Genomic DNA, 14,183 nt, shown 5'->3' with positions numbered 1-14,183 from the left:
TATTATGCCCATCAATTAATATAATGCATCCTTTGTTGTATCTCACTAAGCACTTAAATCAGCTTGACAGTCCTCAATGTTTCATCACCAAAAAAGATCTAGCTACTCAGACAGACTACAAATAGTGTCCCTCTACTCAGTGTTACAAAGACTCTTGAACGGTTATTTCTGCTTAGCTTTCTATGTTATAAATGACCCAGCACTTTTTGAACTCCTTAACCTAAACAGAACAAGTGGTAAAACAAACATCCACTCTCAAGATATAAACTTTTACCACCACATCAACAACACCAAATGGCATGACACCCTGTTTCTGGAATAGGCTGGCCTTACCTATTAATCAGAGCACTTCCTTTGCAGCAATTAAAGCCAGGCTGAATGACTGGATGGGTGATCGCAAATTTTCTCCAGGCATATGTGGAGAAATGAGAAGTTATGTACCTACCATAACGTTCCATGTTAGTTGTCTTCTCTCACCTTCTTTCTTGCTGGATGGGTTCGGAGCCGATCCTCAGCTCCGACTCGGCCACTTACTAAAGCTCGAGAGCTAATTTTACCGGCTCGAGGCAACCCTATATCCCATGATGCTAGGCGATAACTACCCAGATCTCGTTTGGTAGCTAAAGAAAAATTATGCAATATAGTCCTCCAACTGGAGAGGAGGAGGAAAAAGGGGATAATCCCGCCAAAGAAACCAATCTAATCTAGTGACACTAGGACACGCTATTTGGCTGGAAATGCTAGATCAGGACTCTTCAAGGAAGAGGAACAATCTTCTCGGTCTGTCCAGGCTAGGGGGATGGTGGGCGGGACACAAGAAAGAAGGCGAGAGAAGACAACTAACATGGAACATTATGGTAGGTACATAACTTCTCAATGTTAAGTTGTCAATCTCGCCTTCATTCTTGCTGGATGGGACCGCGTCCCTAGCACCTTCATCCTGGGTGGCTCAATGGAACAGACTCTTGAGAACGGTGGAACCAAAATTTGCCCTGTTTCTGGAGGCCAAGTCCAATTTGTAATGCGAAACAAAGGTATGAGGAGAGGCCCATGTGGCTGCTACACAAATAGTGTCTATTGGTAGTCTAGCTTGAAAAGCTGTAGATGTAGCTTGTGCTCTATTTGAATGGGCTTTTGGCCTAGAAGTCAACTCTCTACCTCTGAGTTGATAAATACACGTAATCACAGAAGACAGCCACCTAGATAGGGTTACCTTAGATAACAGAAGGCCTTTCCTGTTCTCTGCATAAGATAAAAACAGTTGATCAGATTTCCTGATTTGTTTGGTTCTGTCCAAATAATATCGGAGCTGGCGATGAACATCCAGATAATGTAGTTTTTGCTCCGCTCTATTAGTATAATTTGGGAAAAAAACTGGGAGATCAATAGATTGATTTAAGTTTGTCTGCGACGCCAACTTGGGTAAGAAAGACGGATTAGTTCTTAGAGAAACTCTGTCTTTGTGGAAGATTAAGTAGGGAGGACGAATGCAGAGGGCATGAAGCTCAGATACTCTCCTAGCAGAAGTAATGGCGACTAGGAAGAGTGTCTTCCAGGAAAGAAATTTCAATGAACAGGAAGCCGCAGGTTCAAAGTGGGGGAAGAATCAAGGATGTTAAGACTAAATTTAGATCCCACTGTGGTGGAGGGTCTTTGATCGGAGGCTTAAGTAAATATACACCTCTAAGGAATGCCTTGCAAAGCTTATGGGACATGATGTTGCGGTCCGACAAGCCTATATGAAAATTTGAAATGGCTGCCAACTGAACTTTTACTGTGGAGGAAGAAGATCCTGAGTGAAAAATTTCAGCTAGGAAGTTCAAGACCGAATGAATCGGAGCAGTAAAGGGATCTATATTTCTAGCTTTTGCCCAGAAGGAGAAACGTTGCCATTTACTAGTGTAAATCCTTCTGGTGGAAGACTTAAGGGAAGCTACTATGATATCCCGGACGGGATTAGAAATCATAGGAAGCCTGGCTAGGGACGGAAGTGGAGCAACCAAGCAGTGAGGTTGAGAGAAGTTATGGATTGGTGCAGCTGCCCCGACTGGTGGGTCAGAAGATCTGGAACCGGATCCAGATGCCAGGGCTGTACCAAAAGATAACGATACAGGAACGAAAACCATATCTGTCGAGGCCAATAAGGGGCAACGAGAATCATCTTGGCTCTCAAGGCAGTTGCTTTCTGAATTACTTGTGGTATTAGAGGAAAAGGTGGAAAAGCATAGAGAAGTCCCCGGGGCCAATCTTGGACTAGAGCGTCTCTGGGGGGATGGCCTGGAAGGGGGAAGAGGGTGAAGAAGTCGGGGCATTTGCTGTTTTGAGGCATAGCAAAAAGATCTCAGCAAGGAAGGTCCCACTTCTGAAAAATCACTTCCGTCACAGATTGTTTGTGAGACCACTCATGAGGCATGAGAATAGCTCTGCTCAACCTGTCCGCTATGATGTTGGACTTCCCGGGGATATGTGTTGCTATCAGAAACCGCTGAGAAGAGATTGCCCACTGCCAAAGTCTGAGTGCCTCTCAACACAGGGGATAGGACTTGGTTCCGCCTGCTTGTTGATATACCACACTACGGACATATTGTCCGTTTGGATTGCAATAGTCCCCAGAGGAAGAGAGTCGTGGAGGGCTTGCAACGTTAAAATCACTGCTGTCATCTCCAGGACATTTATATGCAGGTGGCATTCGAAAGGTTGCCAACTGCCATGGACCATCCTGCCCTGAAAATGCCCCCCCCCCACCCGATCAGGGAGGCGTCCGATGTAACCGTGGCGACCGGGGAGGGAGGAACAAAGGGTCTGCCTTGATGGACTTGAGGGGACAATATCCACCAGGACAGATGCCTTTTGCAAGCTGGAGTTATCATGATCTTGTGATGCATAGGGAGTCGTTGAAAAGACCATTGGGCGAAAAGCATCCACTGTAGGAGACGCATGTAAAAGCGGGCAAGGGGAAGAAGTGTTATAGCGGCCGCCATAAGACCCAATACTTTCGGGACATACCTGGCCTGAATTTTGTCGCTCTGAAGAAGAACATGGATGTGGTTTTGAATATCTAAGACCCTTTGATCTGTTAACTTTGCTGAAAGTTGTACAGTGTCCAAATTGGCGCCTATAAAGATAATAGATTGACAAGGTGACAAGGCAGATTTTTCTAAATTTATAGATTCCTAGCCCTCTTCAAACATGAATGGTGTAATCTCTGGCTTGGAGAAGTTGATGCCTGGTGGTGGCAGTGAGGAGCCAGTCATCTAGATATGGAAACACCTGGAATCCTTGACGTCTCAGGTGAGCCGTAACCGCTGCCATATATTTGGTGAACACTCTGGGTGCTGTAGTGAGACCAAAGGGCAGGGCTCTGAATTGGTAGTGACTGGCCCCCAGCCGAAAACGGAGAAACCTTCTGGAGCGCCTGTGAATTTTGATGTGATAGTACGCATCCTGAAGGTCCACGGAGAACATCCAATTGTCCTTGCCCAGAAAGGGTAGAATGGACTGTAGTGTGACCATTCGGAATCTTGTTCTCTTTACAAACTTGTTTAGTTTGCTGAGATCTAATATTGGTCTCCAGTCCCCTGTCTTTTTCGGTACCAAAAAGAACCTTGAGTAGATTCCGGATCCTAGTTGGTCTGCTGGGACTGGCTGGATGGCTCTTTTTGCTAGCAGTTTTGATATCTCTGGTACTGCTAGTTCCCTTAGACCGGGTGGAACATCTGGAATGGTTCCCTTTTGCTGAATTGGGGTTTGGATAAAGGGAATTTTGTAACCCTCGGATATGATCGACTACCCATTTGTCTTGAATAAGGGAAAGCCAGGCTTTTGGGTACAGCGACAATCTTCCCCCGACTGCCTCCGAAGGTGGACAATCGGGCAACATCTCAGGGATGCTGGAAGGGTTTGTCAGAGAGAGAGGCTCCCTGCTACCCTGATTCTGCGGATCCCCTCTGCCCCTAGGGTGGTGACTGTTGTTGTTACCCCCTCTGCCTCTGGGGGTATACTGACCTCGTACGTCAGGCGTGACTCCTTGAGATTTGCGGAACCACATTTTCCCACCCTTCTGACCCTTAGGGTATGGTCTTGAAGGGGTGGAGAAACAGATTCCTACGGCAGAAAGAGTCTTGCCATCTTGTTCGCATCTGGTCAAGGTGTCTTTCACTTGAGGTCCGAAAAAGGTCGAACCATCAAAAGGGGAATTTGTGAAGGACGCCTTGAAGGGGTCTGCAAAATTACAAAGCCGCATCCAGGCGTGACGCCTTAATGCCACTCCTGTGCCTGCGGCCCTACTCGCTCCATCGGCTGCATATGAAATGAGCCGCATGGAGGAGTTAACAATAGAGTTTAGGGTTCCTAGCTGTGAGTTAATTTTATCCTGGGTCCCAGCAGCTGACGGATCCTGTAAAACGTCTCCCAACTCTTTGAGAACATCTCTCTGAAGGCGGGTGAAGTGACACAAGTAATTCAGCAACCGCATGGCAAAGGTCGCTGAAGAAAACATCCGCTTACCGTACCTATCCATAGTCCTAGAATCCTTGTTAGGAGGATGGATAGGTACTGAAGGATCGGCTAGTTCCTTCTTGGTGGCTGCAGCCACCACCATGGCATCAACTGGGACACCTTTTGTCAAAAATTGCCTATCAGCTGGGGCTGTAATGAATTTAGAAGGCCTCCGAAAAGTGGGTTCCACCAAATCCGGGGCCGTCCACGCCGTCCGAGCCACCACATCCATAAGGGGGTCGAAAGGCGGAGACACCCAGGAGGTGGAGGGTCAAGAACCAAACGCCTCCAGGTAAACTGACTCATCCTCGGAAGGATTAAGGGAAGGACAGTTCCCCCTCTGCTTAAGGATTTCAAGGATGTCTGAGAAAGAGACATCCTCAGAGGGGGACCTTGGGGATCCCTCCAACTCATCCAAGTCTGTATCGGATGTAATAGACTCGGGGGAGTCCAGATGTTTCCTCTTACATGTCCTCTTACACGGAGGCTCACCTGATGGGTCAGGAGAAGCCTAGGAAGAGGAAGATATTCCCAGTGGGGAAACCTGAGGCGTTGGATCTCTGGGCCCGGGAGCAAGAGAGCGGGAAGAGAAGTCAGCAGGCACTGTAGTGGGAGGAGCTGATGGAACTGACCGTTGATTAAGCCCTGGGGCTAGTACACTCCTCATCACCTCGAAGGCTCCCCCATCAGAGAGGCCAGAGGGCTCCCGCTCCGAAGAGGTAGGAACCCCAGGCCGCACTGACAGGGACGGCTCCGAGGCCGACGTTGGAGCCAAGCTCACCAGCGCAGACGCTCCAAGAGGGAGAACGGGGTCGGACAAGGGTCCGATGCCACTCGCCTCCTTGGAGCCGGCGAGAGAGACCAGACGCCCGGATCCCTCCAATGAAGGCATCAAGGAGGAGATCGGAGCAGAGGACGACAGAGCCGAAGGGGGAGGTATTGGCTCCGATGCCACAACAGTCACGGCTCCGAGGACCTCCGGCTCCGAACTCTGGGGAAGAGTCGAAGGAGGAATAATAGGTGGATTTGTAATAGCTACCATCTAATGAGACGGGCTATGGAGCATTTGGGCCAATGCCTGAGACTTTAATAGCCTACTCACCACTCTCTCAAGGTCATGGTCAGAAAGCCTGGATGACCGAGAAGATCGGCTCCGATGGCTCTGCTCCGAGAGCAGGGGTGATCTCGGAGCCGAATGGATAGACTCCAACGATGGGGATCTTGACCTCTTTCTGAAGGTGGATGGAGCCGAAGGAGCCGAGGATACGTCGGCTCCAGCCGGAGCCGACCATGAGTGCAAAGATTCAGCGGTATCGGCGCCGAGTGGAGCCGATACTGGAAGCTGTGACACAGAAGGATCGGCTCCGGCCGGAGCCGATCTTGTCACAGAAGGTGAGCCAGCAGCCGACGGCTTGGGACTCGGAGCCGATGGTTTTGCTGGCTTCGAGGGCTTCCTCGGCGCAGACTTAGTCGGGGAGTTCTCGGGCTTTAACAAGCCCCTCAATATTAATTTGTTCCTGCGCTCCTGCAGGACTCTTGGGCTGAATGCGTGGCACACAGAACAAGAGTCCTGCAGGTGCAGGGGTCCCAGGCAGTAAACACAAGAAGTGTGACCGTCTGTCAGAGACATTTTCTGACAGCACGAGTCACACTTCTTCAAGCCTGAGACCTTTGTGTCCTTCAACATAACAGTGTCGAGGGAGCACCAGAGTAAAAAACACACACACACACACAAACACCCAATCCAAATATAAATAATAAAAAACAGGGATACTAACACACCCAAACACTCCACAGAATCCCTGACAAGAATTAGGAAAAGGGCAGGCTTAAGGCCTAACCTAGGGGAAGGGATTATAACTGGGATAAGGGAAATACAAGGTACTAACGGGGAATAGGTTTAAAATTAACGGTTACAAGTTAAAACAATAAAAGGAGTGGGAACTAAGACAAAAAAGGGTGACTAAAAGTCTGAAATTTCAAAACTTACCAAGAGCCGGTAAAAACGCACCTCGCAGGCGAAAGCGGCAAACGAGATCTGGGTAGTTATCGCCTAGCATCATGGGATATAGGGTTGCCTCGAGCCGGTAAAATTAGCTCTCGAGCTTTAGTAAGTGGCCGAGTCGGAGCCGAGGATCGGCTCCGAACCCATCCAGCAAGAATGCAGGCGAGATTGACAACTTAACATCTGTACTTAATGGAGGACTTTGTTAGCCTACCACACAGTACTGGGTGATTTGGTGGAGCTGCTTGATGATATTCTTTGGCAGTAAACTTAATAAAATCCTGTGAACCTATATACAATAGGCATTTTCACAAGCATAAGTGAAAGTAGGTTCGATGAATAGTGGAAGACTCTTGTTTCTGACTCTGGTCAGTGGCATTCCTTGACTTGTGAAATAAGAAAAAGAGACATCTAAGCTTTAATTCAGACTTGTTCTTAAAAAGCAGGCAGATATCAAGGATGTTTGAGTAAGTGTGAATCAAAAAGTAATTACAGATGGGGCATTTACTCTGCTCTTAGACTTAGACAGAGATGGGTAAGAGCTTGATCCCTCACTAGCCAAAGATTGTGAACAGTACATGACGGGTAAATGTCTGTCTCATAAATCAACTCAAAAGAAGGAGGCTGTTGCCATTGGTTTGCCTTTGAATCTTTTATCTTCTCCCTTTAGTCACAAGCCCAGGATCATGTGAGTGACCTTTCTACTTATCGCCGCAGTAGAGGTCCTCCAAATCTGCTATCTTCCACGAGATGAGTTGTACATTTAGCTCATTGCTACTTTTCCTTCAAATAAGGGTACTGCTCAACAACATATTCTAGAATCCAGATCCAAACTTTGTGGATACAAAAAAAAACACAGGGTAGCACTTGCAGGGTGACACATGATGTCATGATGAGGGCTGTCAAGAAGTGCATGTGTTCCTCAGCACAGGAGGAGGAAATTCTAAGAATTGTGCCAATATAGTATACCAAAAGAGGAAATCCAAGCAGTTATCCATTGGAAATGTGTTTCAAATTCTAATTTGCATTTTGAAGGAGAAGTTACCACTTACTTGTGGATCTCTCAGGCGTGTAATATCGGGATACAGATAGAATTTGATACCTTCAGCTGCTCCTGGAAGGGTAACGCCACGGATCAAAAGAACGAACAACATGAGAAAAGGAAATGTTGCAGTAAAATAAACGACCTGAATGCAAACATATAACAAATTATTGGTCTGCTTGCATGCTCTCAGATAGTGCTTTCATATCACATTTGCAAGGATTATTACACTGTATCATGGTAAGTATAAATACAAAAAAAAAGAACAAATATATTTCAGAACAAAATTTGGAAGGCAGATGTTTTTCTTTTATACTAAAGTATTCCAAAGCCATCAAAAACCTATGCAAATCTACTTTTATTAATTTATCTGTAAAAATTATGATGTAGTTAAGGCTGTTTAGTAGCATGTTAACATTGTAAACATTGTGTTAATTTGCTTCTTTGCTTGAGCAATATGCAGTGGTAAATTGTATAATTATGTAATAACAGCTATAACTTGCAGCAAGTTCAAGTTCTGCAAGAACGGCTTAGGAACAGAAACAGTTAAGAATTACAAGAGGTGACAAGTTCTGTGATGAAACAAGGACATTATTTACTGCAAGCTGGGAACCACACCACCATAGGACATAGGCAGTGAAAGAATAGCTTCAGAAACGGCATGAAATCTAAATCATATTCAACCTGAGATCACTCAAATTTTGAAGTAAGTAGTGAGTTTAAATTACATGGTATCAACAAAATACATTTGTTATGCAACAACCACAAAGAAAAGCAAATGCAACGGTCACTAACTGACCACAAAGTGATCTTTTGTAATACAAATAAAAACAACAAATAAATGATCACCATATGAATTGATTTGCTTTCTGGTAGCTGTTAGGATTTCCTCTTCTTCTTTTTTTTTTTAAGAAACACCTTTATTAAATTATTGTATGACACTGACAATCTTACATTTATATAAATGAAAAAAAGAAGTTATGTCTAACATAACGTTCCATCTGTGTTGTCGATCTTCACTAATTCTTGACTGTGGGCTCAGTTCCAAGCCTCGGAACCAACTCGGCCGTTATTCCAGCTTGTGCCTTCCAAAACTCTCGAGCTAAGGTCTACCCATAATGCTCCTCACCAAATCACCTCAGATTGACTTTGCCAACAATAGTGACAGACAAGAAATAAGAGACTAGAGGCCTTATCTAGGACTCCATTATGAAACCCAATCTTTGGGAAGATTCGATCCACCAAGAGTTCTTAAGGGAGGGGGAAGAAGGGAGGGAATGTCAAGGATTAGTGAAGATCGACAACAAAGATGGAACGTTATGGTAAGACATAAGTTCTTTATCTGATTTTGTCAATCTTCACGTAATCCTTGACTGTGGGACATCGCCCCTAGCTACCTGAATCTTAGGAGGTCTCATGGAAGAATATTCCAAAGCACCATTGAGCAAAATGATGCATGTCCCCTAGAAACCAGTCCAATGTGTAATGGTTAACAAAGGTATGAGGAGATGCCCCTGTCACTGTCATGAAAAACTGCGGATGTTGCTATTGCTCTAGTTGAATGAACTCTAACAGGTCCTGGTGGTGGAGTCCCTTTTTATTGTAAACAAAGGTGATACAGTCTCTAAGCCATTTAGCCAAAGTAATTTTAGATACTGGATATCCTAAAGTAAGAAAAGGAAAGAAACAAATGGCCAGATTTTCCGATTTCCTTTGTTCTGTAAAGACAGAAACGCAATTGTCAGTGTACATCCAGTAAATGCAAGCAGTACTCCCCTTTATGGGAAAAAAGACTGGGCATTGTATAGTCTGATTGATATTTGTCTTGGAAACAACCCTTGGCAAGAAGGAGGAGTTTGTCTGGAGAGAGAACCTGTCTTTATGAAAGATTATTTAAGGGGGGGATGCAGGACAAGGCTGTATTTTAGATATTCTTCTGGCTGAAGTGATAGCTACCAAAAATAAAGTTTTCCAGGACAAAATTTTTAAGTCACAACTTGCTGAAGGCTCAAAGGGGTCACAAATAAGAGACTGAAGTACCAAATTCAAATCCCATGGTGCAGATGGTTCCTTATATGAAGGTCAGAGGATTAAGGATCCTTTTAGGAAGGTTTTGCAAAGTTTATGTGACATAAGAGACAAACCATTTAAACCAACATGGAAGTTAGATATTGCAGCAAGATGCACTTGAATAGTAGAAGCTGGTGCTCCTGCCTCAAATAGTGAAGCCAAAAAATCTAGAATTTTATCAACAAGCGCTAAATATGGCTCAAGATTACAGTTTAGCGACCATTTAGTAAACTTTAGCCATGTGTTATGGTACAATTTTCTTGTTGAAGGTTTGTGGTGGGCCAAAATGATGCATTGGACCGAGGAAGTGACAGAGGGATGCCTGGTAATTATGGGAACTGGAGAAGCCATGCAATGAGTTTGAGATGCTGTAGATTTGGATGAACCAGTCCCTCCAGGTGGGATAACAAGTCTGGAGCTGGGTCCAGTATCCAGGGTTTCCGATGTAGATTAAGCCATAGGAAGGGAAACCAGACCTGCCAAGGCCAGAATGAGCGATAAGGATTATCCTGTTCTTCAACCTGTTGTCTTGCTTTAGAAACTGACATATTAAGGGAGTCGGGGGAAAGGCATACAATAGAACAGGAGGCCAAACGTGAAGGATAGCATCTCTGGGTGACCTCCCCAGTGGGGGGATTAGGGTAAAGTAACTGCTGCATTTGTTCAAAGGGGAGGCAAAGAGGTCATACCAAGGTTGACTCCAAAGGCGGAAAATCTTTCCTGCCACCACTGGATTGAGAGACCACTTGTGAGGCATGATGATGGATCTGCTCAGCTTGTCTGCAATCACACTGGCGGTTCCTTGGAATGTGCATTGCCACTAGAAAGTGGTGGGAAGAAATTGCACATTGCCACAGATCTGGTTCTTCCTTGCTTGTTGACATACCAGATTACTGACATATTGTCTGTTTGAATTGCCATTGTGCCCGAAGGGAGGGTTTCTTGAAATGCCTGCCAGTGCTAACAGTACTGCCCTCATCTCTAGAACATTGATATGCAAATTGGCCTCCAACTGGGACCAAGTCCCTTGGACTGTCTTTCCCAGATAATGCCTCCCCCCACCCCATCTGGGACATGTATGTGGTCACTATGGCTTAAGGTTGAGGAGGAACAAAGTGACGACCCGATAAGATTTTGTTGGAATGCAGCCATCAACTCAGGTCTTCTTTGCAACAATTGGTGATCATAATTAGATGGCACATTGGCTGATTCAATAGGGACTATTGTGAGGCCAGAAGCCATTGAAGAATTCACAAGTGAAATCAGGACAGGGGAACTAGAGTGATAGAGGGTGCCATTGAAACTAGAGTTTGTAGAATGAGTCTCGCTCTTACTTTCTTGCTGTAAATGATCTGACTGACTTGTGATCTGATCCTTTGAAGTCTTTTTAGGGGGAGAGACGCTATGCTGGAGACTGTGTCGCGCATAGCAGCAATGAATTCCAGCTGTTTGGATGGTTCTAAACGGGATTTTTCGTGGTTTATAGTGATTCCTAAGCTGGAACAAAGGAAAAGAGTATAATCTCATGCCTTTATGAGTTAATGTCTGGTTGGAGCAGTAAAGAGCCAGTCGTCTAGATATGGAAACACTCGGAATCCTAACAGTCTGAGATGAGCTGCTACCACTGCCATGCAATTGGTGAACACCCTGGGGGTTGTGGTGAGATCAAAGGTAAGTTCCCTAAACTGATAATGACTGGCTCCTAGCCAGAAGCACAGAAACTTCAGGGCCACTTGTCCATTTTTATATGGTAATACGCATCCTGAAGATCTGTTGAGCACATCCAATCATCTTTCTCCAAGAAAGGAAGTAGAGATTGAACAGAGACCATCCAGAATTTTGTTTGTTGAACAGATTTGTTCAACTGACTGAGATCTAGTATTCGTCTCCAGTTCCCTGTTTTCTTTGGCACTAAAAAGAATCTTGAATAAATCATGGATTATCTCTGGTCTTGTTGGACTGCTTAGATGACTCTTTTGTCAAGCAGTTTTTGAATTTCTAAGACTGCTCCATACTTGTGACTGGGTGGAACATCTGGGATTCTTTTTGGTTGTTTTGGTTCATTTGAAAAAGGGATATTGTAACCTCTGGTTATAATCCTCTGCACCCAATTATCTTTGTTATTCTTAGCCAGGCAGAATGGTGCAAGGATAATCCTCCCACCCCCGACTGCCTCCAGAGGAAGGCAATCAGGCCTCCTTTCAGAAGCGATGATAGGAGTTACCAGGGAAAGAGTGCCTGGAACCCTGATTCTGCAGGCCACCTCTGCCTCTTGTGCAGCATCTTCCATTATTACTCCCCCCTCTGCCGTGAGGGGCATTGCCACGTGAGCCCTGGAAAAGCCCTTGGGACGTCTTAAACCATAGGCTTCCACTTCTCCTGTTCCTGGAATAAGGCCATTGAGGAGTAGAAAAGCGTATGCCTACAACAGAAAGGGTCTTCCCATGTTTCTCAAATCTGACCAAAGTCTCTTTAACTTTGGCCAAATAGGGATGCGCCGTCAAATGCAGCGTTGACAAAAAAAGACTGAAATGGCTCAGCGAAATCACATAATTACATCCAGGCTTGTCTCCTGATGGCTATGCTTGAACCCGATGCTCTAGATGTCCCATCAACAGCATGTGCAATTAACCTCATGGACGAGTTGGAAATAAATTCTAGGTTGGTGAGCTGAGAAGCCACTTTATCTCACACTCCTTCAGCTACTGCTTCTGCAAGAGTATCTATAGCTCTTTAATCAGATCTCTTTGAATTCTCGTAAAATGTGCCATGTAATTAAAGGTCCTGAGAGCGAAGGTTGATGAAGCGTATACTCACTTCCCAAATTTATCGATTGTCCTACACTCTTTATTAGGAGGATGGATAGCAAGACTTTCGTCAGCAAGTTTCACAATGGTGTCCACAGGAATTCCTTTGGTCCAGTGTTACTGATCCTGAGGAGCAGAGAGGATACAGTCAGGTCTTTTTGGGATCACCTCTATAGAGTCAGGCAACTTCCATGACCACTGAGCGATCAACTTAATGAGATTGGCAGCGGGTGGAGAGATCCAAGAGGTAGAGGGATGGGCACAACAAGCCTCTAGGTATACAGATTCCTCTGAGGAAGACTGGAGGGAAGCCCAGCAATCTCTCTGTTTTAGGATCTCTAGGATGTCCCCGAAGGAAACAGCTTCAGGGGTCAATTAGGGAAACCTTCCCCCTCATCAAAATCGCTATCTTCTGTGAAGGACTCTTCACAGGAGTCTAAGTGCTTCCTCTTGCACTTTCTCTTCGAAGGTACCTCTTCGGAGGGGTGTTCCAGAGAAGTATCTGAAAGTGAAATAGCCAATGTGATTTGATCCTAAGACTTTTGTGTCCTCTGTCCCAGGGAAGAGACTGGAGGAGGCTCCAGTCAAGGGGATGTACAAGACATTTGGTCCGACAGGGAAGGCATAGACTGTTTGCCCACAATGGATAAGGCCCCCTCCATGGCCTGGAAGGCAGCCCCCCTGTACAGGGATGGGAGCCCAGAACTCAAATAGACTTATTCGGAACTGTGGTCACACCCCACACAGAGGAGGCTGCCTCCACAGCAGAATCCAGGGTCGAGCTTACATATGACAAAGCACCAAGGGCACAGAGGGCTCCGAAAGTATCACAGTCAAACCCTGCCCCTCGGAAGTGACATGGAAGGCCCGACCGCAGGAGGTCTCCAGTTCCAACAAACCAGAAGAACACAGAGCAGCTCTCAGTGCTGTAGAAGGAGCTCAGACCGGCACCGAAACAGTCAGAGCCAGGAAGGTCGGTAACAGGGGCTCCACAATCTCAGCTGGAGTCAAAGGAGGAATAGGTAGAGGTATGAAAGAGCAAACAATGCTACGAACCGTGGAAAGAGGTAATCCCCTCGGCTTAAGGAGCTGGTCCACCAGTCTCAAAATATCAGATTCGGACAAACTCTTGGTGGACCGAACAGAGGAGGCCAATGGAGATCTTGGTGGCCATCTCCACAAAACAGGACTGGGATCATGGTCCACAAAGGGATCTACTGAGGGGGAGTATGATGTACAAGGTAAAATTTTAATTGAAGTGTCCTTCGGTTCGAAGTGCTCTATTGGTACTAAAGGGGGGGTATGTTTTAAGGACATCAGTACCAATGGTGTCAGTATCGGCACAGGTACTGAGGGCATTGATTCTAAAGTGGTCAGTGCCGATGGCACTGAGGACTGAATATCTTGGCCCACCAGTGCTGAGGAGGCTGTCGGTACTGTGCAACACTTGGCCATTTTAGAAGGCAGTTCCAAGGAGCGTTTCAGAAATGAGTGACTTAGCTTTTTCGGTTTGGAAGAGGAGGAAGAAGAAGATGAATTGGCTTTAGTTTTCCGTACAGATAAGGCCTCTTCAAAGTCTGACTTTAAAAAATCTTTTAGGATGAGTTTGCTTTTGCGATCTATCAGGGTTTTAGAGCTAAAACCGTGACAGATCACACAGTTTTCTTGTAGATGGACCACACAGAGGCAATACACACAAAGAGTGTTTCTATCTGAATTAGGCATTTTTCTTTCACATTTTTGGCACCTCTTAAAACCGAAG

The 14,183-nt window shown here is 45.6% G+C and overlaps 1 protein-coding gene across 1 annotated transcript in view; it reads right to left on the bottom strand.

Moving 5' to 3' along the window:
• LOC122807560 (sodium- and chloride-dependent taurine transporter-like) overlaps positions 1 to 14,183 on the bottom strand; it is a 1,880,476-nt gene that overhangs the window by 381,753 nt on the left and 1,484,540 nt on the right. The window contains exon 13 of the mRNA XM_044078473.1: positions 7,555 to 7,689. Coding sequence (XP_043934408.1) covers positions 7,555 to 7,689 — 135 coding nt within the window. The remainder of the gene's footprint in view (positions 1 to 7,554; positions 7,690 to 14,183) is intronic.

The sequence above is a fragment of the Protopterus annectens genome, chromosome 7.part1 (assembly GCF_019279795.1).
Source record: "Protopterus annectens isolate FY-2018-M chromosome 7.part1, PAN1.0, whole genome shotgun sequence".
Taxonomy (NCBI): Eukaryota; Metazoa; Chordata; order Ceratodontiformes; family Protopteridae; genus Protopterus; species Protopterus annectens.
The sequence above is the reverse complement of the archived record's forward strand: the minus strand, read 5'-3'. Positions and strand labels throughout refer to the sequence as shown.